The sequence below is a fragment of the Microcaecilia unicolor genome, chromosome 2 (genome assembly GCF_901765095.1).
Source record: "Microcaecilia unicolor chromosome 2, aMicUni1.1, whole genome shotgun sequence".
Lineage (NCBI taxonomy): Eukaryota > Metazoa > Chordata > Amphibia > Gymnophiona > Siphonopidae > Microcaecilia > Microcaecilia unicolor.
The window spans coordinates 15,759,529-15,785,984 of record NC_044032.1 but is presented as its reverse complement, the minus strand read 5'-3'; the positions used below and the strand labels follow the sequence as shown (position 1 = coordinate 15,785,984).

General features: G+C 45.5%; 1 protein-coding gene across 2 annotated transcripts in view; it reads left to right on the top strand.

The window, feature by feature from the left end:
• LOC115462797 (long-chain-fatty-acid--CoA ligase ACSBG2-like) overlaps positions 1 to 26,456 on the top strand; it is a 257,186-nt gene that overhangs the window by 119,406 nt on the left and 111,324 nt on the right. The window contains exons 14-15 of one of the 2 annotated variants that reach the window (XM_030192806.1): positions 13,232 to 13,478; positions 14,243 to 15,466. In XM_030192806.1, the coding sequence (XP_030048666.1) occupies positions 13,232 to 13,478; positions 14,243 to 14,319 (324 nt within the window). In that variant the 3' untranslated portion in view covers positions 14,320 to 15,466. The other variant, XM_030192805.1, reaches the window with a different exon arrangement.

Genomic DNA, 26,456 nt, shown 5'->3' with positions numbered 1-26,456 from the left:
CCTTAGAGGGCAGCGCTGTACACATTCTGTGCAGGTATTTTCTCTGACCTTAGAGGGCAGCCCTGTACACATTCTATGCAGGTACTTTCTCTGTCCCTAGAGAGCAGCACTGTACACATTCTATGCAGGTACTTTCTCTGTCCCTAGAGGGCAGCCCTGTACACATTCTATGCAGGTACTTTCTCTGTCCCTAGAGGGCAGCCCTGTACACATTCTATACAGGTACTTTCTCTGTCCCTAGAGGGCAGCACTGTACACATTCTCTGCAGGTACTTTCTCTGTCCCTAGAGGGCAGCCCTGTACACATTCTCTGCAGGTACTTTCTCTGTCCCTAGAGGGCAGTGCTGTACACATTCTATGCAGGTACTTTCTCTGTCCCTAGAGGGCATCACTGTACACATTCTATGCAGGTACTTTCTCTGTCCCTAGAGGGCAGCCCTGTACACATTCTATGCAGGTTCTTTCTCTGTCCCTAGATGGCAGCCCTGTACACATTCTATGCAGGTATTTTCTATGACCTTAGAGGGCAGCGCTGTACACATTCTGTGCAGGTATTTTCTCTGACCTTAGAGGGCAGCGCTGTACACATTCTATGCAGGTACTTTCTCTGTCCCTAGAGGGCAGCCCTGTACACATTCTATGCAGGTACTTTCTCTGTCCCTAGAGGGCAGTCCTGTACACATTCTCTGCAGGTACTTTCTCTGTCCCTAGAGGGCAGTGCTGTACACATTCTATGCAGGTACTTTCTCTGTCCCTAGAGGGCATCACTGTACACATTCTATGCAGGTACTTTCTCTGTCCCTAGAGGGCAGCCCTGTACACATTCTATGCAGGTTCTTTCTCTGTCCCTAGATGGCAGCCCTGTACACATTCTATGCAGGTATTTTCTCTGACCTTAGAGGGCAGCGCTGTACACATTCTATGCAGGTACTTTCTCTGTCCCTAGAGGGCAGCCCTGTACACATTCTATGCAGGTATTTTCTATGACCTTAGAGGGCAGCGCTGTACACATTCTGTGCAGGTATTTTCTCTGACCTTAGAGGGCAGCGCTGTACACATTCTATGCAGGTACTTTCTCTGTCCCTAGAGGGCAGCCCTGTACACATTCTATGCAGGTATTTTCTATGACCTTAGAGGGCAGCGCTGTACACATTCTGTGCAGGTATTTTCTCTGACCTTAGAGGGCAGCCCTGTACACATTCTATGCAGGTACTTTCTCTGTCCCTAGAGAGCAGCACTGTACACATTCTATGCAGGTACTTTCTCTGTCCCTAGAGGGCAGCCCTGTACACATTCTATGCAGGTACTTTCTCTGTCCCTAGAGGGCAGCCCTGTACACATTCTATACAGGTACTTTCTCTGTCCCTAGAGGGCAGCACTGTACACATTCTCTGCAGGTACTTTCTCTGTCCCTAGAGGGCAGCCCTGTACACATTCTCTGCAGGTACTTTCTCTGTCCCTAGAGGGCAGTGCTGTACACATTCTATGCAGGTACTTTCTCTGTCCCTAGAGGGCATCACTGTACACATTCTATGCAGGTACTTTCTCTGTCCCTAGAGGGCAGCCCTGTACACATTCTATGCAGGTTCTTTCTCTGTCCCTAGATGGCAGCCCTGTACACATTCTATGCAGGTATTTTCTATGACCTTAGAGGGCAGCGCTGTACACATTCTGTGCAGGTATTTTCTCTGACCTTAGAGGGCAGCGCTGTACACATTCTATGCAGGTACTTTCTCTGTCCCTAGAGGGCAGCCCTGTACACATTCTATGCAGGTACTTTCTCTGTCCCTAGAGGGCAGTCCTGTACACATTCTCTGCAGGTACTTTCTCTGTCCCTAGAGGGCAGTGCTGTACACATTCTATGCAGGTACTTTCTCTGTCCCTAGAGGGCATCACTGTACACATTCTATGCAGGTACTTTCTCTGTCCCTAGAGGGCAGCCCTGTACACATTCTATGCAGGTTCTTTCTCTGTCCCTAGATGGCAGCCCTGTACACATTCTATGCAGGTATTTTCTCTGACCTTAGAGGGCAGCGCTGTACACATTCTATGCAGGTATTTTCTCTGACCTTAGAGGGCAGCGCTGTACACATTCTATGCAGGTACTTTCTCTGTCCCTAGAGGGCAGCACTGTACACATTCTATGCAGGTACTTTCTCTGTCCCTAGAGGGCAGTGCTGTACACATTCTATGCAGGTACTTTCTCTGTCCCTAGAGGGCATCACTGTACACATTCTATGCAGGTACTTTCTCTGTCCCTAGAGGGCAGCCCTGTACACATTCTATGCAGGTTCTTTCTCTGTCCCTAGATGGCAGCCCTGTACACATTCTATGCAGGTATTTTCTCTGACCTTAGAGGGCAGCGCTGTACACATTCTATGCAGGTATTTTCTCTGACCTTAGAGGGCAGCGCTGTACACATTCTATGCAGGTACTTTCTCTGTCCCTAGAGGGCAGCACTGTACACATTCTATGCAGGTACTTTCTCTGTCCCTAGAGGGCTCACAATCTAAGTTTTTGCACCGGGGGCAATGGAGGGTTAAGTCATTGGAGCCAACTCTAGGTGCTTGAGCACCCCCAATATTAAGAACATTCCTTGTATCTGTCCAGGGAGGGGTTATTTCCATTGGGCTTAGCAACCCCATTAATTTTGAAAAGTTGGCTCCTATGGGTAAAGTGACTTGCCCAAGGTCACAAGGAGCTGCAGTGGGAACTGAACCCAGATTGCCAGGATCAAATTATTAGGCCACTTCACTCCTCCACTCTAGGCATTCTAAAGTAGGAGATAACCTTCTAATACCAAGGACTGCTGAAAAACCCTGCCTTATACAGAAGACAGTGTCCTTTCACTTGCGTTACTCAAGTGAGTTTCCCTTTACTGGGAAAGCATGGATCTATCCAACTCATGTCGGTGCTGAACTTTCAGCTCTGGCACAAGGTCAACATTGAGTATGAGGCAAGGGTTACAACTGCATTTGAAGAAATATTACTACTACTACTTAACGTTTCTAGAGCGCTACTGGGGTTACGCAGCGCTGTACAGTTTAACAAAGAAGGACAGTCCCTGCTCAAAGGAGCTTACAATCTAAAGGATGAAATGTCAAGTTGGGGCAGTCTAGATTTCCTGGGTCGAGGTGTAGTGGTTAGGTGCTGAAGGCGACATTGAAGAGGTGGGCTTTGAGCAAGGATTTGAAGATGGGCAGGGAGGGGGCTTGGCGTATGGGCTCAGGGAGTTTATTCCAAGCATAGGGTGCGGCGAGGCAGAAAGGGCGGAGCCTGGAGTTGGCGGTGGTGGAGAAGGGTACTGAGAGGAGGGATTTGTCCTATGAGCGGAGGTTTTGGGTGGGAACGTAATATATATTTCCTGGATATAGAGTCACCTACATAAGTACATAAGTAGTGCCATACTGGGAAAGACCAAAGGTCCATCTAGCCCAGCATCCTGTCACCGACAGTGGCCAATCCAGGTCAAGGGCACCTGGCACGCTCCCCAAACGTAAAAACATTCCAGACAAGTTATACCTAAAAATGCGGAATTTTTCCAAGTCCATTTAATAGCGGTCTATGGACTTGTCCTTTAGGAATCTATCTAACCCCTTTTTAAACTCCGTCAAGCTAACCGCCCGTACCACGTTCTCCGGCAACGAATTCCAGAGTCTAATTACACGTTGGGTGAAGAAACATTTTCTCCGATTCGTTTTAAATTTACCACACTGTAGCTTCAACTCATGCCCTCTAGTCCTAGTATTTTTGGATAGCGTGAACAGTCGCTTCACATCCACCCGATCCATTCCACTCATTATTTTATACACTTCTATCATATCTCCCCTCAGCCGTCTCTTCTCCAAGCTGAAAAGCCCTAGCCTTCTCAGCCTCTCTTCATAGGAAAGTCGTCCCATCCCCACTATCATTTTCGTCGCCCTTCGCTGTACCTTTTCCAATTCTACTATATCTTTTTTGAGATACGGAGACCAGTACTGAACACAATACTCCAGGTGCGGTCGCACCATGGAGCGATACAACGGCATTATAACATCCGCACACCTGGACTCCATACCCTTCCTAATAACACCCAACATTCTATTCGCTTTCCTAGCCGCAGCAGCACACTGAGCAGAAGGTTTCAGCGTATCATCGACGACGACACCCAGATCCCTTTCTTGATCCGTAACTCCTAACGCGGAACCTTGCAAGACGTAGCTATAATTCGGGTTCCTCTTACCCACATGCATCACTTTGCACTTGTCAACATTGAACTTCATCTGCCACTTGCACGCCCATTCTCCCAGTCTCGCAAGGTCCTCTTGTAATCATTCACATTCCTCCTGCGACTTGACGACCCTGAATAATTTTGTGTCATCGGCGAATTTAATTACCTCACTAGTTATTCCCATCTCTAGGTCATTTATAAATACATTAAAAAGCAACGGACCCAGCACAGACCCCTGCGGGACCCCACTAACTACCCTCCTCCACTGAGAATACTGGCCACGCAATCCTACTCTCTGCTTCCTATCTTTCAACCAGTTCTTAATCCATAATAATACCCTACCTCCGATTCCATGACTCTGCAATTTCTTCAGGAGTCTTTCGTGCGGCACTTTGTCAAACGCCTTCTGAAAATCCAGATATACAATATCAACCGGCTCCCCATTGTCCACATGTTTGCTTACCCCCTCAAAAAAATGCATTAGATTGGTGAGGCAAGACTTCCCTTCACTAAATCCGTGCTGACTTTGTCTCATCAGTCCATGTTTTTGTATATGCTCTGCAATTTTATTCTTAATAATAGCCTCCACCATCTTGCCCGGCACCGACGTCAGACTCACCGGTCTATAATTTCCCGGATCTCCTCTGGAACCCTTCTTAAAAATCGGAGTAACATTGGCTACCCTCCAGTCTTCCGGTACTACACTCGATTTTAGGGACAGATTGCATATTTCTAACAGTAGCTCCGCAAGTTCATTTTTTAGTTCTATTAATACCATGCTCTTTTGAGCGACTGTCGGCCTTCCCCCCATTTCTAGTTTAAAAGCTGCTCTATCTCCTTCTTAAACGCCGATGCCAGCAGCCTGGTCCCACTCTGGTTAAGATGGAGCCCATCCTTTCGGAATAGGCTCCCCCTTCCCCAGAATGTTGCCCAGTTCCTAACAAATCTAAAGCCCTCCTCCCTGCACCATCGTCTCATCCACGCATTGAGACTCTGGAGCTCTGCCTGTCTCTTGGGCCCTGCGAGTGGCACAGGTAGCATTTCAGAAAATGCTACCCTGGAGGATCTGGATTTCAGCTTTCTACCTAAGAGCCTAAATTTTGCTTCCAGAACCTCTCTCCCACATTTTCCTATGTCATTAGTACCCACATGTACCAAGACAGCCGTCTCCTCCCCAGCACTATATAATGTGTGAGCTTCAGAGCAAATCTTTGGGGGGCAAGTAATATAATAATAATAATAATATTACATTTGTACCCCGCGCTTTCCCACATAATGCAGGCTCAATACAGATGGTGTCAGATGTAAGGTCCACCATCACCCAAGCTGCCTTTAATGCCGGCCTTCTGTGTTCTCACAGTCCTTACTTAGGGGGTTGTTTACTAAAGCTTAGCTCGATCTCCAGCAGGGCCCATAGGAATAAAATGGACCCTGCTGCAGATAACTCCAGCTAAGCTTTAGTAAAAGACATAGGCGGTCGGTGGCCCAACTGTTTGGGGAGGCTAAAGGGGGTGGGGTTAGGGGTGGGGCCAGGGGTGGAGCTTAAATCCATAATTGTCTGATAACACACAGAAAAATAAATAAATAAAAATAAAAGTCACAATTAATACCTTTTATTAAATTTAGATATTAGATACGTATCATATGTCAAAGAATAAAGTGGTTGCTCAACTGCAAAACACTATGCACAACTTTGTGCAAAAACACACTCAGAACCTTACTGTACCAAAAATATTACACTGGGCAGAACCTTATACACCATTAGGGGCTAATAGCCCATTCAGTTATGTTTAAACAAAAGAGATCTGCATAAAAAAATATTTATTTTTATTTTTTTTAATTCTTTATTTATCAATTTTAACATTCATAATTTATACTTGTGAGTGATAATACACAACTCTGAAAAAACCCCCCAAATAGAGTCTGCAAATTAACATTGCGCAATAATATTCCAGACTAACGCCCACAAATTAGGTAATCAATCCAAGACATTAAGAAATACGATACAGTGCTAAACATTTTTGATTCCGGAGCGGCTAACTCAGCTCTGCCATACAGTGTTGCATATGTGACTAAACTTGTACATTAACCTCTTCTCTGCTTAATAAAAAATCCTCCAACTGTTTTGGGTCAAAAAATTGGTATTGCTTAGACTGAAATTTTATCCTACATACACATGGAAATCTTAAAAGAAAATCTGCGCCTATAGCATTAACTCTAGGATGTAAAGATAAAAATATCTTAGGTCTCTGTTGAGTATCTCTAGCTAAGTCAGGAAAAACTCTAATTTTTGAACCCAAAAACAGGGAGTCCAAATGCCTCAAAGAAAGCTTAAGGACTGCGTCCCTATCCATCTCCATCACAAAAGTTACCAATAATGTGGTTCGTTGAGTGATAACCTCAAGAGAAGATTCTAGGAATGCCGTAAGGTTCATTGCATCTTGTAAATTTTCTGGTGGTTTCCCACCAGTTTGAATATAGTAAGCACGTGTTATAGGCGGCAACGAATTCTCCGGCAGTCCCAGAGTTTCCATAAAATATTTTCTGACCATTTGAATTGGTACCACCAAAGGAGACCGAGGAAAATTTATAAAACGCAAAGTCAGTATTTTAGATTGATTTTCCAAGTACTCCAGGCGTCGTGAGGTATAGTTCTTGTCTTTAACTAAAGATTGTCCCAAAAGTTCAAGTTTTTCAGTTTTTTCTGACAACCTTTTAACCTCAGAGGCTTGGAGTGTATTAGTTTGTATCTGATTTTATTTTTATTTTGACCCTGAAACATGCCTAAAAACAGAATAATCCAGTTGTGTATCTAAAATGCAAATTCCTACAAATGAGATGACATTAAACCAGTGCTTTTTTTGTGCCGGTACGCAACGGTACGGCGTACCGGCACCTTTTTTTTTGCTCCCCCCGCCCCGTGACGGACGCAGTGCCAGCCCCCATTTCCGGCCGCTGCTGCTTCTCCTGTTGAGCAGCAGCGGCCCCTAAACAAAGAAAAAGATTTTAAAAAAACTTCAAACCTGGCTGAAACGCGGCACCCCGGCACTGTAGACAGCCATTAGGCATTGGCTGTTGCCCCGCAGCCACTCCTCCTCTTGCCTCTACGTCACTGCACTCCTCCGGGGTCTTCCTCCAGGGGCAGTGACGTAGAGGCAAGAGGAGGAGCGGCTGTGGGGCAACAGCCAATGCCTAATGGCTGTCTACAGTGCCGGGGTGCCGCGTTTCAGCCTGGTTTCAATTTTTTTTTTAAATCTTCTTTTTCTTTGTGTAGCGGCCGCTGCTGCTCAACAGGAGAAGCAGCAGCGGCCGGAAATAGGGGCTGGTGCCGCGTGCGTCGCGACTTCGCACCGTTCACGGGAAACTTGGCAGGGAGAGGGAAACCAACAGAGGGAAGGATTGGGGAGAGAGAGAGAGGGAAACCAACAGAGGGAAGGATTGGGGAGAGAGAGAAAGAGGGAAACCAACAGAGGGAAGGATTGGGGAAAGAGAAAAAGAGGGAAACCAACAGAGGGAAGGATTGGGGAAAGAGGGAAACCAACAGAGGGAAGGATTGGGGAGAGAGAGAAAGAGGGAAACCAACAGAGGGAAGGATTGGGGAAAGAGAAAAAGAGGGAAACCAACAGAGGGAAGGATTGGGGAAAGAGGGAAACCAACAGAGGGAAGGATTGGGGAGAGAGAGAAAGAGGGAAACCAACAGAGGGAAGGATTGGGGAAAGAGAAAAAGAGGGAAACCAACAGAGGGAAGGATTGGGGAAAGAGGGAAACCAACAGAGGGAAGGATTGGGGAGAGAGAGAGAGGGAAACCAACAGAGGGAAGGATTGGGGAGAGAGAGAAAGAGGGAAACCAACAGAGGGAAGGATTGGGGAAAGAGGGAAACAACAGAGGGAAGGATTGGGGAGAGAGAGAAAGAGGGAAACCAACAGAGGGAAGGATTGGGGAAAGAGAAAAAGAGGGAAACCAACAGAGGGAAGGATTGGGGAAAGAGGGAAACCAACAGAGGGAAGGATTGGGGAGAGAGAGAAAGAGGGAAACCAACAGAGGGAAGGATTGGGGAAAGAGAAAAAGAGGGAAACCAACAGAGGGAAGGATTGGGGAAAGAGGGAAACCAACAGAGGGAAGGATTGGGGAGAGAGAGAGAGGGAAACCAACAGAGGGAAGGATTGGGGAGAGAGAGAAAGAGGGAAACCAACAGAGGGAAGGATTGGGGAAAGAGAAAAAGAGGGAAACCAACAGAGGGAAGGATTGGGGAAAGAGGGAAACCAACAGAGGGAAGGATTGGGGAGAGAGAGAAAGAGGGAAACCAACAGAGGGAAGGATTGGGGAAAGAGAAAAAGAGGGAAACCAACAGAGGGAAGGATTGGGGAGAGAGAGAAAGAGGGAAACCAACAGAGGGAAGGATTGGGGAGAGAGAGGGAAAACAACAGAGGGAAGGATTGGGGAGAGAGAGGGAAAACGGGAGAGAGAGGGAAAAACAGATGGAAGGATGGGGAGAGAGAGGGAAAAACAGATGGAAGGATTGGGGAGAGAGGGGAAAAACAGATGGAAGGATTGGGGAGAGAGGGGAAAACAGATGGAAGGATGGGGAGAGAGAGAAAGAGGGAAAACAACAGAGGGAAGGATTGGGGAGAGAGAGAAAGAGGGAAACCAACAGAGGGAAGGATTGGGGAGAGAGAGAAAGAAGGAAAACAACAGAGGGAAGGATTGGGGAGAGAGAGGGAAAACAACAGAGGGAAGGATTGGGGAGAGAGAGGGAAAATGGGAGAGAGAGGGAAAAACAGATGGAAGGATTGGGGAGAGAGGGGAAAAACAGATGGAAGGATTGGGGAGAGAGGGGAAAACAGATGGAAGGGTGGGGAGAGAGAGAAAGAGGGAACACAACAGAGGGAAGGATTGGGGAAAGAGGGAAACCAACAGAGGGAAGGATTGGGGAAAGAGGGAAACCAACAGAGGGAAGGATTGGGGAGAGAGAGAAAGAGGGAAACCAACAGAGGGAAGGATTGGGGAGAGAGAGGGAAAACAACAGAGGGAAGGATTGGGGAGAGAGAGGGAAAACAGGAGAAAGAGGGAAAAACAGATGGAAGGATTGGGGAGAGAGGGGAAAAACAGATGGAAGGATTGGGGAGAGAGGGGAAAACAGATGGAAGGATGGGGAGAGAGAGAAAGAGGGAAAACAACAGAGGGAAGGATTGGGGAGAGAGAGAAAGAGGGAAACCAACAGAGGGAAGGATTGGGGGGAGAGAGAAAGAGGAAACCAACAGAGGGAAGGATTGGGGAAAGAGAAAAAGAGGGAAACCAACAGAGGGAAGGATTGGGGAGAGAGAGAAAGAGGGAAACCAACAGAGGGAAGGATTGGGGAGAGAGAGGGAAAACAACAGAGGGAAGGATTGGGGAAAGAGGGAAACCAACAGAGGGAAGGATTGGGGAGAGAGAGAAAGAGGGAAACCAACAGAGGGAAGGATTGGGGAGAGAGAGGGAAAACAACAGAGGGAAGGATTGGGGAGAGAGAGGGAAAACAGGAGAAAGAGGGAAAAACAGATGGAAGGATTGGGGAGAGAGGGGAAAAACAGATGGAAGGATTGGGGAGAGAGGGGAAAACAGATGGAAGGATGGGGAGAGAGAGAAAGAGGGAAAACAACAGAGGGAAGGATTGGGGAGAGAGAGAAAGAGGGAAACCAACAGAGGGAAGGATTGGGGGGAGAGAGAAAGAGGAAACCAACAGAGGGAAGGATTGGGGAAAGAGAAAAAGAGGGAAACCAACAGAGGGAAGGATTGGGGAGAGAGAGAAAGAGGGAAACCAACAGAGGGAAGGATTGGGGAGAGAGAGGGAAAACAACAGAGGGAAGGATTGGGGAGAGAGAGGGAAAACGGGAGAGAGAGGGAAAAACAGATGGAAGGATGGGGAGAGAGAGGGAAAAACAGATGGAAGGATTGGGGAGAGAGGGGAAAAACAGATGGAAGGATTGGGGAGAGAGGGGAAAACAGATGGAAGGATGGGGAGAAAGAGGGAAAACAACAGAGGGAAGGATTGGGGAGAGAGAGAAAGAGGGAAACCAACAGAGGGAAGGATTGGGGAGAGAGAGAAAGAGGGAAACCAACAGAGGGAAGGATTGGGGAGAGAGAGGGAAAACAACAGAGGGAAGGATTGGGGAGAGAGAGGGAAAACGGGAGAGAGAGGGAAAAACAGATGGAAGGATGGGGAGAGAGAGGGAAAACAGATGGAAGGATTGGGGAGAGAGGGGAAAAACAGATGGAAGGATTGGGGAGAGAGGGGAAAACAGATGGAAGGATGGGGAGAGAGAGAAAGAGGGAAACCAACAGAGGGAAGGATTGGGGAGAGAGAGAAAGAGGGAAACCAACAGAGGGAAGGATTGGGGAGAGAGAGAAAGAGGGAAACCAACAGAGGGAAGGATTGGGGAGAGAGAGGGAAAACAACAGAGGGAAGGATTGGGGAGAGAGAGGGAAAACGGGAGAGAGAGGGAAAAACAGATGGAAGGATGGGGAGAGAGAGGGAAAAACAGATGGAAGGATTGGGGAGAGAGGGGAAAACATGGAAGGATTGGGGAGAGAGGGGAAAACAGATGGAAGGATGGGGAGAGAGAGAAAGAGGGAAAACAACAGAGGGAAGGATTGGGGAGAGAGAGAAAGAGGGAAAACAACAGAGGGAAGGATTGGGGAGAGAGAGGGGAAAACAGATGGAAGGATGGGGAGAGAGACGGAAAAACACAGATGGAAGGATTGGGGAGAGAGGGAAAAACAGATGAAAGGATGGGGAAAGAGAGAGGGAAAACAGATGGAAGGATGGGGAGAGAAAGGGGGAAAACGGAAGGATGGGGGGAGAGAGAGAGAGGGAAAAACAGATGGAAGGATGGGGAGAGAGAAAGGGAAAACGGAAGGATAGGGAGAGAAAGAGGGAAGACGCTGGATGGAAGAATGCAGAAAGAAATAGGGGAGACACTGGAAGGATGGGGAGAGAAAGCAGAGCTGCTGGATGGAAAAGGGAAATAGAGAAAGACTGGAGAATAAGAGGAAGGGGCATGGGGAGAACAAGGGTGAGGAAAAGATGAAAAGCCACAGGTAGATGAAGGAAATTAAAGAATGGATAGTAAGAATGAATTAAATCTGGACAGAGAGCCTGAAAAATATTGAAGAAAGCAAAGAAAAAGGAGACAAAAAATGACAAATGGCACAGAAGAGTTAAGTGAAAACAAAGGAAAGGAGAATCACAGACTGGGACCAATATGGAAAGAAAAACAGTCACCAGACAACAAAGGTAGAAAAAAATCATTTTATTTTCATTTTAGTGTTTGTAATATGTCCAATTTGAGAAATTACATTGGCTGTCTTATTTTGCACTGGGTATACTACTGCTACTAGTTAGCAAATCACGTTATTTTTTTCTCCTATAGTACTGTAATATTTTCAATGATGTCTGTTTATATGCGCCATGGCTGGTATAGGGGGTGTGGTTAATGTGGGTGTGGCTATCATAGGGGTGGAGCCATATGTGGTGACCCCGCCCATAATGAGTACCGGCACCTTTTTTTCTACAAAAAAAGCACTGCATTAAACTGTGATTCCATGTGCCCCAATGGAAGGTGAGTTTAATTCTACTTCCATTTCATTTCAATATACAGTATTCTATCATCTTTATATATTTTTATTATTTTGCTTTAGGATATAGTATTGTAGCTGTGTTAATAAATGTTTATAAATAGAACATGGAAATAAGGTAATCTTTTTACTGGACTAATTTTAATACATTTTACTTTAGAACATGTTTGCCAAGGCAAAACAAGCAGCACTATCTGAAATACCAAATATATGGTGCTTTTTAAAAATCTGAGAGAGAAACATCACATAGAGGTTCTCGCCAGACAAAAGTACCCAGACAAGACATGCTTCTTTATCCAGGCCTTGTGAGGATCCTACCAGAAAACCATATGGCTCTCTCACTGTGGATTTGAACATGTTAATGCCTGAGCTTATACATTGAGGGTGGACATCTTTCCCCAGGTGTTGATGGTCACCTACCATGAGAAAAGAGGGGTTAACTTAAGCATACACAACACTTCACTCATGATAAGCCCATTAGAGGGGAGTCTCAACAGAACCACCCTCTGATCACCCAAGTAGGAGGGCATATCGGGTTACTGTGATCTTAAGCTGTACTCAGGTAACCTTATACATGGTTCTTGCACGTCCCATGAACGAGTAAACATTCAAGCTCCATATCTGCATGTTCTGGTAAATCAGCAATGCTGACAACTCAGTCCTTTAAAAATAAATGCAATTTTAGCCTGGCCTAACTTTCCTGTAGCTTACAGGTCCTAAACTACCCCAAAACTAACCATAAAAGGAGGATGGGAACTACAGGTCAGTTAGTAGTCTGACCTCAGTGGTGAGTAAATTAAAATTTGTTATTTATTGAAATGTTCAACTTTACAATTACAAGCTATAAATTAGGCATGGAACAGTCACCAATATTAGAAAAGGATAGAAAAGATATACAAGAAAATAATACAGCATCAGTCAGTTTCTTATAAGACTGGAAAAAGGTAGAGGAAATCATTTGGGAAATGGGCTATAAAGTCCAACGCAAAATAACACTATCAGTAATAATCAGGCATCCCTAACAGCATAAAGAATTCTATAACAGCCTATACTCCCATCCCACCTCAACTGGTCAATAGCTCTCCAGAAATACTTTCAGCTGATTGGAATCCAAGATGATGTATCCTCTCGATACTCAACAGAACTCCTTCTTTGAATACCAGAATCCAAATCCCTGTTATCAGTACCACTCAGATAAACAGATGCCCGTCTTTATGGGGTGTCTCTCTCTTGCCCCACTTCTAACTTTGACTGAAAGATAAATGTCTCGGTAATGCCAGCACTTGGGGGGGGGGGGGGGGGGGTGTGATGACGCTTCCTGAGTACAACATTATCTGCTTGCTTCCTCTGAGTGCATTTCAAGAGGATGTTGAGTAATTTAACAGTACTCTTTCCTTTCTTCTCAGTGCAACATAGATCCAAAAACTGCGGAACCCCAAGATGAATTAACCCTTGAAGCTATCCAGTTCTGCCAGAAGCTGGGCAGCAGGGCCACACGTGTGTCTGAGGTGATCAGCTCAAAGGACCCAGCCATCTACAAAGCCATCCAAGAGGGGATAGAGCGAGTGAATGAAAGAGTTGAATCTAACGCCCACAGAGTGCAAAAATGGACCATCTTGGACAAAGATTTCTCCATTCTGGGGGGAGAAATAGGTCTGTATTCTCTATGCTTCATGGATGGGGGGTTGGTTGAGTGCTCCTTTTGTCCCAGGGACTCTGCTAGGTCACAGGGAAGCCAGGTGGGTTCTGAATTTGCCTCTGACTATATACAGTATGGGTAAGTGTATGTTGCATTGCCAATGGCTCTCCTTGGCTAGGAGGAGGGAAGGGAGTTATGTGATTAGAGTCTGTTTCTGCTGTTTCTTCATCTCTTGGGACTGGGATTTGGACTGTGAGGAGAAAGTGATTAGGAAAGACACTAGAAGAATAAGTTGGTATCACTGTGGGAAGAGAGGATCAGAGTAATAAACTGACGTCCTAGAGCTCTTCCCATTTCTGATTTTGTCTCTTCACTTCTCTCCAGGTCCAACTATGAAACTGAGACGTCCTGTTGTGTTACAGATCTACCAGGATAAGATTGATGCCTTCTACAAGTTGTGATACATTATTCTATGAAGTGAAATTCTATCTGTGAATATGAAGAATTTGAGGGTTTTTTTTGCAATAATCTACTGCATTTATACCTTTCATGCGAGCTGTAACTTTTCTGTGGATCCATTTCTCTAGCGTCCAGCAATCAAGACAAACTATGACGGCTCCTGTGTGTGCTGGAGCTCATTGACCTTCAAAGCTGCTCCATTTTTGTCACTGTGGGAAGACAGGATCAAAGTAATGAAGGGATGCCCTTCTCGTGGTTCTAGAACTCTTCCAGTTTCTAGTTATTTGCTTCCTGATTTTGTCTCTTACCTTCTTTATAGGTCCAACTATGAAACTGAGACGCACTGTTGTGTTACAGCTCTACCAGGATAAGATTGATGCCTTCTACAAGTTGTGATGCATTTCTGTGGATCTGATTCCATTCATCAAGACAGCCCTATGATGGGTACTGGGTACCTATTTATCTTCAGTGCTGCTCTGCACACCAACACACTTAATTTCTTATATTATTAAGACAATGACTGTAAATCTTACTCAGAAGACAAAGGCAATTGTAGTAAATCCCACTTCCTCTGGGATCTGGAGTCGGGGGCGTAAAGCACCAGAGATAAATTAGTTGTTATCGCCTGTCTCTGCCACATTGTATTTGCCTACTAAAGAACTAGTTTCAGTAAACAGTTGGCTCAGAAGAGCAGCATTGGCTTGAGCTCAGTCATTGTGACAGTGGGGAGATGATGAGAAGCTGCTTACAGCCTCCCAGCCCTAGTCCCAATCCAATATATACTGTTTATATAGGGAATGGCATCACTATCTGGGCACACATCAGACCCCCCACCCTTACATTGGAAGAAGATCCACATCAGTGCAGGGGTAGCTCCTGGCCTAGAGAATGACCACCTGCATGAATTAATTGGATGTGTAGAAAGACAAATCTGAATGAAATAAAATAAACTTGAACCTCAGTTACTGTTGCAAAGAAGAGGGTAATTTTCAAAGTGAAGACCATGGGTAACGCAGAACTTTCCTGCAGAAATGGTAAATGTTTCCTTTCTGATACGTCCTAAATTTATGCCAGTATAGCCTGTACATGTGACGTTTATGTGCATTTTGAGGAAGATGAAATGGGAAGGGGGAACTGTAGTTAAATACATACTTCGGAATTTTCTAAAGTCTGCATATACTTTCACTGTGCCAGAAACACAGGTGTATATGTAAATGCAGTTGGTTTCAAAGCGGACTGTCCACACACAAAAAAGTATGAGCTTACTTATTGCCTTTGAGTGTAAAACAGCCCTCATAGGCCGATGATCAGAAGCAAACACGGGCGCTAGGGGCCAATAGCGCCATACTAGCGCCTGTGTTTGCGCCTGCCCGATGATCAGAGCTGGTGAGCAAGTAATAACGCGCTTGCCGGCTCTGAACGCTAATTGCGTGCAAATGCAGGCAAACAAGTGTCTCCCACATTCATCCCTCATGATCAGCAGGCAAACAAGGGTGCTGCTGCCGCTGCAAACCTTACGCCAGCTAGGAGCTGGCATTAGGGTTTGCTAGAAGGGAGGGCTGAGGGAGACCCACTGAAGAAGTTTGAGAGCTTTGGGATTTTCTCCTGGACCTGTCAAACCTAAGCCCACCCCCCCACCCCCCAAAAAAACACAAGACAGGCCTCCCACCCCCAAAGCACAAAAACCCTGGTGGTCCAGTGGAACCACTGGCTTCCCCCCACCCCAACGAACAAAAATGCCCTGGTGGTCCAGTGAGAACGCTAGCTTCCCCCCACCCCACCAAACAAAAACGCCCTGGTGGTCCCGTGAGACTGCTATCCACCCCCTCCTCTCAACAGCCTATCTCGTGGTCTTGGTAGTGAGAGGACAGAGGGACTAGCACTCTTTCCCTTCTCTTTGGGCATCTTCCTAAAATGGAGGCGTCCCACCCTGCCCAGTGCATCCTGGGATGCGCCAGGCAGGGCTTAACCCATATATGGAAGTTAAGCCCCACCCAGCACATCCCAGGAATATTGAAGAGTGTGGTTACACACTGTCCTTCTCTGGAGTGCAATTTTATCTTGACGTTGGTTATATGCTGGGTGTCTTTGCCTGCAATTGTGCCTTAGCTTTTTGTCCATTCATTACATTTGGTGGCAAATTAGGGTGTATACTTTTTAACATTTGTTGTGAATGAAGATATTCCTATAGAGCCCCTGACGCAGCCCTTTTGGGTGAAACACAGCCTGTGTCGGGCACTTTTTATTTAGGTGTTTACCCTATAAATAAAGATTATTGGTATTATTGTCTGATCTGCTCTGTTTGTCTCCACGTTGGATCTTGCGGATCGTCTGCATTGTTGTTTTCTCTGACAGAGTCAGGACCAGGGGATGGCCCTTAAGAGGGTCTTTGGGGACTGGCCTGACAACATCAGGGCCAAGGAGAAGCAGGAGCTACAAAAGACACAAACAGACACAGGCAAGAACAAGACAAAGACACAGCTAGGAACAGGACTGAAGGTGGACAACAGGAGCACAGCAGGAGACAACTGGAACAAGGCTGGAAGACCCATTGCAAAGGCAAAGTGGGAGAATCTGAGACCTCCCTATAAGGCCCCAGCTCCTTGATGTCATCTGCAGTTGTCCAGAGGAAGTTCCTGTTGCTGTCCCTTTAAGATGGAAAGAACACCACAGGTGCACGCCTAAGGTCAGCACCTGCAGGAGCAAGTGAGCTGCAAACCCTCAAGTTGTTCTGGGGAGCCAGAAGCAGCACTGTAGACAGCCTGCTACACCATAAGGCACTCAGGACCTGGGAAGACTCCACAGGACCAGACCCCGATGCCCCCTGTCATCAACAGGTAAGCCGGGGTGTGGGGCATGGCCATGGCTGTGACAGCACCTCCTCCCCAAGGACCTCCTCTTCCGCAGTCCAGGTTTGGGTTTATGGGGAAACCTGCAATGGAATCTTCTGATAAGTAGAGGGGCATGGATATGGGCTGCTGGCTCCCATAACGTTTCCTCAGAACCATATCTTTTCCATGCAACTAGGTACTGAAGACTGCCCCACAACCTCCTAGAGTCAAGGATGTCCTCAACCTCACATTTCTGGTCTGGGTCTGTGGCCACAGAAGAAGGGAGTAGGTGGTCTCTTCCCCTTCCATTTCAGGACTAGAGGCTTGAGAAGGGATATGTGGAATATATTATGGACCCACATATTAGGAAGTAGCTTCAGCTGGTAAGCCACAGGTCCAACTTGGCGTTCTATTAGATACGGTCCAATAAAGTGAGGAGCAAACTTGGTAGAAGGACTCTTAAAGATGTAGGTTCTGGGTAGATAACCAAACCAAGTCCCTGGGCTGGAACTGCACGTCTCTGTTTATCCACTTTTTTCTTGTATCTCTCAGTGGCTTGGACCAAGTGTTCCCAAGTCTTTCTCCAAAGATTACTAAGGGGCACAGCTACAGCCTCCACAGCAGATAGAACAGCCTTCTGAGGTATGGGCAAAGGTACCCTAGGATGTCATCCAAACACAGTCTGTACGGGAGAAAAACCAGAGGCTTCATTTTACATGATTGTTGTAGCTGAATTATGCCCACTATAATAGCTGAGACCAATCACCTTGTTGGGTGGACATGTAGCTGCTTAGGAAGGCCTTCAAAATGTGTTTGACCCTGTCTGTCTGATTTGCAGGTGATAGCCCAATGACAAATCCAGCTTAATCTGTAGAGTCTTGCATAAACTCCACCACAATCACGAAGTAAGCTGAACTCCCCAGTCGAGAACAATGGTTTCAGATAGTCCATGTAGACGGAAGACCTGTTTAAAGAAGGTTCGGGCCAAGGCGGGTGCAAAGGGTAACCCTGGTAAAGGAATGAAGTGAGCCATTTTAGAAAATCAGTTCACAATCACTCTTATAGTTTTGAACACAGGGAGATCTGTTACAAAATCCATGGCTACATGGACCCAAGGAGCCTCTGGTATCCACGGACAGCAGCGACATGGCTTATGGTGGGCACAGATAGGGCAAGAGGTCACAATGTTGTGTGCATCCTTTTTCATCTGCTGCCACCAATTGGCATGAAATATGAATTCTAATGTCCTACGAACTCCAAGGTGTCCAGCAAGCTTGGAATCATGACCATATCTTAATACAATATATCGGGGGCTTTTAGGCACAACAGTCTTACGAATCAGATTGTATGCTCCCCTGAGGTCTAACTTGGTGAAGATACAGGACCTTGAAGACAGTTGAACAATTCAGATATTGGAAGTGGATACTTGTTCTTGACCATGGCGGCATTCAAACCTCATTAATCAATACAGGGGCACAGGGTACCATCTTTCTTCCCTAAAAATAAAAAGCCAGCTGCTGCTGGAGAAGTGGAAGGCCAGATAAAACCTCTCTGTAGGCTTTCTGCAATGTAGTCAGACATGGCCTGGGCCTTGGGGACACAGAGCGGATAAACCCTTCCCCAAGGTGGAACCTTACCCAACTGGAGGGTCAATAGGACAATCGTACTCCTGGTGAGGGGGGAAGTGTTTCTGCTTGTTTCTTGGAGAATATATTGGCATAGGCTGCATAAGCCCAGGGCAGACCATCTGGGATACTCATTTTAGCAGTGGCAATAGCTAAAGTAGGCTTCACCAAATCCAAACAGCGTTGATAGCAGGCATTGCCCCAGGCAGTAATTTCACCGTTCTCCCAGTCTGTTACTGGATTATGCTTTTCTAGCCATGGTAAACCCAAAATGATTGGATGTACAGATGTCTGGAGGATGTAGAAGACATTAGCCTCCCTACGGAGGGCCCTTATTCTCAGGCATAGGGATAACGCTCTAGCCTTGAGGTGCTCCTGGGTTCTCCCAAACACCGAGGAAACCAGAATAGTTCATTAGTACTTTCTATACTGCTTTAACTGACTAGGCAGAACTAAGCAAAGGACTCAAATACAAAGAGGGGCATAATTGAACGAAAACGCCTATCTCCATGGGCGTTTATCTCCAAGAACGGGTCCGTGAAGGGGCGGACCGAACCATATTTTGGGAAAAAATAGATGCCCATGTTTTATTCAACAATGTGTGAGCTGGGCATTTTTGTTTTTCAGTGATAATGGAAAATGAAAGCGCCCAGCTCAAAAACGAATAAATCCAAGGCATTTGTTCGTGGGAGGGGCCAGGATTCGTAGTGCACTGGTCCCCCTCACATGCCAGGACACCAACCGGGCACCCTAGGGGGCACTTTTACAAAAACAAAAAAAAAGGTAAAAGAGCTCCCAGGTGCATAGCACCCTTCCCTTGTGTGTTGAGCCCCCCAAATCCCCCTCAAAACCCACTGCCCACAAGTCTACACCATTACTATAGCCCTAAGGGGTGAAGGGGGGCACCTACATGTGGGTACAGTGGGTTTGGGGGGGTTGGACGACTAATAAGCATTAAGCAGCACAATTGTAACAGGTAGGGGGGATGGGCCTAGGTCCACCTGCCTGAAGTCCACTGCACCCCCTAACAACTCCTCCAGTGACCTGCATACTGCTGCCAGGGAGGTGGGTATGACATTTGAGGGTGAAAATAAAAAGTTGTGAAACATCATTTTTTGTGGTGGGAGGGGGTTAGTGACCACTGGGGGAGTCAGGGGAGGTCATCCCCGATTCCCTCTGGTGGTAATCTGGTCATTTAGGGCACTTTTTGGGGCCTTATTCGTGAAAAAACAGGGTCCAGGAAAAGTGCCCTAAATTCTAGCTACAAACGCATACTTTTTTTCCATTATCGGCGAAAGGCGCCCATCTCTGTTCGGGTGATAACCACGCCCCAGTTCCGCCTTCGCCACACCTCTGACACGCCCCCATCAACTTTGTCCGCATCCGCGACGGATTGCAGTTGAAAACGTCCAAAAATCGGCTTTCGATTATACCGCTTTATTCGGTTTTGTGAGATAAACGTCCATCTCCCGATTAAGGTCGGAACTTGGGCGTTTTTCTCATTCGATTATAAGCAGGAAAGTAACCTATGCATCCAGCTTCTCCTATATAAGCACACAAATATGGAACACACTGCCAAAAGCCATGAAAATAATCTACGACCATCTAAACTTCAGGAAATCAATAAAAACCAACCTGTTCAAAAAGGCGTACCTTACCGACCCTACATAAATGACTAAACTCTGCAACACAGCAAAACCAAAGATCGTATTGGACACTATATAACCTTCCCTCTCGTCGACCCCTATTGTGCCTGAAACACACGTACCTTATTCGACCACATCACCTTGTATTTGTTCCTCTACCGGACTTGGCGAACGCCTTTACGGTACTATGTAAGCCACATTGAGCCTGCAAATAGGTGGGAAAATGTGGGATACAAATGGAATAAATAAGTGGTTTACATGCTACAGCACATATAAGGAAAAGGATAAGGAACGCCAATGATAGGAAAGTGCAAAAGCAATACATTCACAACATGCAGGAAACATACAAATAGATTTGGAGGGATGAGTAATGGAAAATTGTATAAAAAGGGAAGGAGGAAAAGAGGAGGGGAGCAAATTGTAGGCAAACCTTAGTTATCTGGAGATCCAAATGCTTGTATAAAGAGATAAGTCTTGAGTTCTGATTTGAACTGCTTTAACGATGTGTTACTGTGGAGGGATAATGGGAGCTTATTCCAAACGTATGGTGCCAAAAAAGAAGAAAGCACAGTTTCTGGTGGAATCTAAATGTGCAAATGTTGGGCTCAGAAGTATCAAACGATGACTGTTTATTGAACGCAGAACCTGTGCTGGAGAGTGTGGAATCGTCAGGGAGGAAGGGATAATCAGGAGAGCCGATCCCGAGTGCCTTAAAAGTTAAGATAGCTATCTTATAAGTTAAAGAAATCTTTAAATTTAGTATAAGAGAAATTGTTTTCTCTATTTGAGACCAATATTCATCCAGTAATGGGCAATGATATATTATACTCTTATACTAAATTTAAAGATTTCTTTAACTTACAAAACGATAATAGCAGGAGATTTCGGCATTAACAATACATTATCACCACATATAATTAAACTACTACGTATATTGATCCAAGTGGCTATAAAATTGATATGTCAAAACTGGAAAGATTTTACAAAGTTAACCTACGAAATGTGGTGGAACTCAGTATGTCTAACAGCTAAATACGAAAACGTAGCAGCAGAGAAATGTGGTTCCTTTATGGCATATAATAAAATTTGGTCTCCGGTGATTAAATATTCATCCAGCTAAGTAATTAATGTACAGGTACTTTACAAACATTGGCATTAATACTATAACATCTGATATGCATGCATACTTCATACGAATATACATATATGTATATATATATAGTCAGAGTACATTGACCTTTCTGTTAACTGTTATTGTCATTGGTACTAAATTTACTATATGTTATAAAATCAATAAAAAACTGATTGAACTAAAAAAAAAAAGATAGCTATCTTATAAATAATGGGCTGATAAAGTAGCTTAAGTAAGGGTGTGGTATGGGCATAATGGTGAGACGAAAAAGAACATGCATTGCAGTGTTATGCAAGGTTTGCACTTTCTCTCGCTTGGAGAGGATGTAAAAAAAAAATCGAGGTAAGCCAATGTAGATGATGTCGCAATAGTCCAGGCGAGATGTGAAAAAAGATAATGTGAGGGCATGTAACTGGTTTTGGAACTGTACAAAATGCTGTCAGCTTAATGGATGCGCATTATAATTTCACTAGTCCCGGCTGTTGGCATTTTTATGCTTTGTTAAGCCAATGAAGAATTGTGCATTTGACCCCTGACGTGGCCTAGTCGGGTCATTTTCCAATAAACTTCATTTGTACCTGAACTTGAGCCCTTCTCTGCTCTGCTCCGGACTCTCTCTGATTCGTTTTCTTTGCTTGTTCGTGATGATTTTCAGCAATAGTTTGCTGTCTTGCATTGTGAGTATTTTCACAGCGGTCACTCTGCAGCTCGTCTAGCAGAAACTGTATTGGAAATGCTCACAAAGTGGAGCATTGAGAAAAGCTGAGTCCATGTTATCTTACGACATAATAGGGCCAACATAACTACAGCTTTGAAAGACACTCCAGTTATGTATTCACGATTCCTTATTCTCACAGCCTTCTGTCACATCATTAATTCATATTAATCCCCTATCAGATTGAGGATTATTAGAAAAGAAGTTTGCTAGAGAGTCACTGTGGGGAGTGACTGTGCCGTCCCAATGTGGGATTTGGCCCAGCTCATGGGGAGTAGTTGATGTAGGTGGCAAGGAAAGAGAGGTTCCTGGGAGAAGGATTGACAGTGGGGGAGGAGTTACTAAAGGGATATGAGGTATGCCAAGAGGGGAATCAGAAAAGGGGAGTTCCAAAAGAAAGGGAAAGAGTGACCACTGGTTGCAAAGAGATGGGGCTACTCCATACTGTAGCAACCAGTAATGAGTGTGCTACAGGTGGGTAGTGGAGAATTTAATACAAATCTGAGAAAATGTTTCTTCACTCAACATGTAATTAAACTCTGGAATTCGTTGCCAGAGAATGTGGTAAAGGCAGTTAGCTTAGCAGGGTTTAAAAAGGTCCAGAAAGCTTTCTAAAGGAAAAGTCCATAGACCATTATTAAATAGACTTGGGGAAAATCCAGTGCTATTTCTGGGAAAAGCAGCTTAAAATGTTTTGTACGGTTTTTGGGATCTTGCCAGGTATTTGTGACCTGGATTGGCCACTGTTGGAAACAAGATGCAGGGCTTGATGGACCTTTGGTCTGTCCCGTTGTGCCAATACTTATGGACTTATATAATCCCAGCCCAGGAGCCAGGAGATCATAGTTATGGAGAGCTCATCCCCAGAACCAGGGGGAATCCAGAAGAGGGGTCACCACTGAAGAAGGGTCAGACTAAAGGGGGTCTGGGCTCGAGGACGGAAAGCCTTTGGGTCAGACACCTTTTCTGAGCATAGGCATGGACAACAGACCTGTACATTTGTATGTAGTCAGAAACCCAGAAAGACCCTTGTAAATAAACCCGAGAGGGAGAGCAGTACAAGAGTTCCCTGAGAGGAATATCAGAAGAATTGAAACTGGTTGACGTGGCCTTGCAAAACGTTGGAGTTACTACCGTTGCAGAGTTTGCAAAAACCCAACTCTTTATTGTACAGACGACTGTCTGCAGTGTGGTTGCTCTGAAGAGAGAGGGAAAAAGCTGGGACCCTCTCCAGGCTCAACTGAGGGTGGTACTACTACTACTACTACTTAACATTTCTAAAGCGCTACTAGGGTTACACAGCGCTGTACAATTTTAACATGGAAGGACAGTCCCTGCTCAAGGAGTTTACAATCTAAAAGACAGGTGTACAATCTAGAGACAAGTATACAATCTAAAAGACAAGTGTAGAGTCAATCTGATAGGGCATACTATATTTCTCAAAAGGTTAGGTGCCGAAAGCAGCATTGAAGAGGTGGGTTTTAAGCAGAGACTTGAAGATGGGCAGGGAGGGGGCTTGGCGTAGGGGTTGAGGAAGATTGTTCCAGGCATAGGGTGAGGCAAGGCAGAATGAGCGGAGCCTGGAGTTGGCAGTGGTGGAGAAGGGTACTGAAAGGAGGGATTTGTCCTGTGAGCGGAGGTTATGGGCGGGAACATAGGGGGAGATGAGGGTACAGAGGTAGTGAGGAGCCGCAGACCGGGTGCATTTGTACATAAGGAGGAGAAGTTTGAATTGTATGCGGTATCTGATTGGAAGCCAGTGAAGTGACTTGAGGAGAGGGGTGATATGAGTATATATGAGTGGTAGCCTCCCAAACTCCCTGGATCACAATTCCGGAACATGGAACCCACTCCCAAAGCTTGTCTGGAGAGTGGACTGAACCTGAGCCAGAGAACGGAGTAAGCCAGAGGAACTGTCCCTGTCAGCCCGGGTCGGTGGAACTCGGCTCTAGTCCGGGCTACACGTACATCCAGAAAACTGGTTGGATACTTTAAGCATTGGCACATCTCTACTACTACTACTATTTAGCATTTCTATAGCGCTACAAGGTGTACGCAGCGCTGCACAAACATAGAAGAAAGACAGTCCCTGCTCAAAGACCTTACAATCTATCTACATTATATAAATACCCAGCCCTAGCAAGTCTTTCAAAACTTTAAGAAAGCAGCAAACTCAATCATACTGAAGACCTCAGTGGCGACTTGTTTCACAAGAGCCACTAAACCTGCGGCTCGCCTGCCTCTTCATCGGTCAAATTACATAGCAAATTTTAATACATAAGTACATAAGTAATGGGAAAAGACCAAGGGTCCATCGAGCCCAGCATCCTGTCCACGACAGCGGCCAATCCAGGCCAAGGGCACCTGGCAAGCTTCCCAAATGTACAAACATTCTATACATGTTATTCCTGGAATTGTGAGGTTTTTCCAAGTCTATTTAGTAGTGGCTTATGGACTTGTCCATTAGGAAACCGTGTAACCCCTTTTTAAACTCTGCCAAGCTAACCGCCTTCACCACGTTCTCCGGCAACGAATTCCAGAGTTTAATTTTGATTAAGTACATAAGTATTGCCACACTGGGATGGACCAAAGGTCCATCAAGCCCAGCACCCTGTTTCCAACAGTGGCCAATCCAGGTCACAAGTACCTGGCAAGTTCCCAAAACATTGCAATACATTTTATGCTGCTTATCCTAGAAATAAGCAGTGGATTTTCCACAAGTCCATCTTAATAGTGGCTTATGGACTTTTCTTTTAGGAAGCTTTTTTAAACTCTGCTAAGCTAACCACCTTTACCACATTTCCTAGCAACGAATTACAAAGTTTAATTACACGTTAAGTGAAGAAATATTTTCTCCGACTTGTTTTAAATTTACTACTTTGTAGCATCATCGCATGCCCCCTAGTCCTAGTATTTTTGGAAAGAGTAAACAATCAATTCACATCTACCCATTCCACTCCACTCAGTATTTTATAGACTTCTATCAGATTAAAGAGCAAAGGGTCACGAATTTGCATAGTGCCTTTCTGTGGTACAAGCAAATTGGTTTACATTTATGGAAGTCAAAGAACAGTATTGCCACAAATAAAACTTCTTTGGAAGATGTGATTCTTTATTAAAAACCCAACATGGCCACATTTCACCCTCAGGCTACATCAGGGGTCCAATGATAGAGCAAATCCCAGTCTTAAACACAAGGTTATTTTAGAATACAACAGCATTACAGCATGAGAGGAGGAAATGGAAGCACTGGGCTACAATCAAGTTACAACCCAAAACAGCAAGAAAGTACTGGGGTAAACTGCATGGAGTGCCAGTTGCAATCATATTAAAATTTTTAATTGCACAATTAATTACACAAAGAGTCCTCCCCCCCCCCTCCCCACCCCACCATATTTCCTCCTGTACAGTGCAGAATATAGACAGCAGAAGTATATTTTCAAAATTGACACGTTTTAGTTACTAAACTGAAAATAAATTCATTTTTCTTACCTTTGTTGTCTGGTGATTTTTATTTTTCTAATCACTTCTTTTCCTCTCTCTGATTCTGCTTCCCTCTTTCTATGCTCTGAGCTCTATTTCCATGGCCCCCTGTCCATCCACTATTTCTTTTCTCTCATCGTTTCTTCTTCACTCCCTACCCTATATTCATCTTTCATGTCCAACTTTCTTCCATTTTTCTGTCTCCTCAAATCTATCCAGCTCTTCTCTTTCCCTTCATCCATGGGCAGCATCTCCTCCCTTCTCCTCCATTCCCTGATATCTTGGGCATTTCCCCTTGCTTCCCTTCTCCTACCCTCTAGCTCCCTTCTTTCTTTCTTTCTTTATTTTTTCTTTCTTCCATCCCCCATTTCCATCATCTGTTTCTCTCTTCCCCTGCCATCCAACATCATCCCTTTCTCTTCCCCAACCATCCAGCACTGCTCTTCTCTCTCCATCACCCACCATTGACCCATCTCTCTCTCTCGCTTCCCCATCACCATCCAGTATTACCCATCTCTTCCCTCACACACCATCACCATCCAGCATTGCCCCATGTCTCGGCCCTGCTCCCAACCATCTAGTTACATTCTGTCTCTCTTCCTCTCCCTACCACCATTACCACAAAACAAAACCATCATCCCTCAATGTATTGCCTTGCCTCCCCCTGTATCCTACATTGCCCCATTCCCCCCATATTCTGCATTGCTACATCTCTTCTCCATCATACTAAGCATTGCTCTCTTTCACCACCCTCGTATCCCACATTGCCTATCTCTTCACCCCCCTCCCCAACATGGTCTGAACTGCTCCATCTCTCCACAGCCTCCATAACCCCCATTGCCCCATCTTTTCCCTCCTCATAGCCTGCACTGCTCTGTCTCTCCTCACTCCCAACCCCGTATCCAGTTTTGCTCCATCTCTTCCCTCCTCTCCCATATTCTACATTGCCCCTTCTTGTCTCTCTGTCCTGTCCTCCTCCCGCTGGCTCACTCATTTTAGATGGTCTGAAGCTCATCCAGTGGCCCACTGCTTCGTCTTCACCGTGGCTGTGGCAAAGGCAGCAGCAGCAAAAGGCAGGCACAGGGATGTTACCCTCTGCTC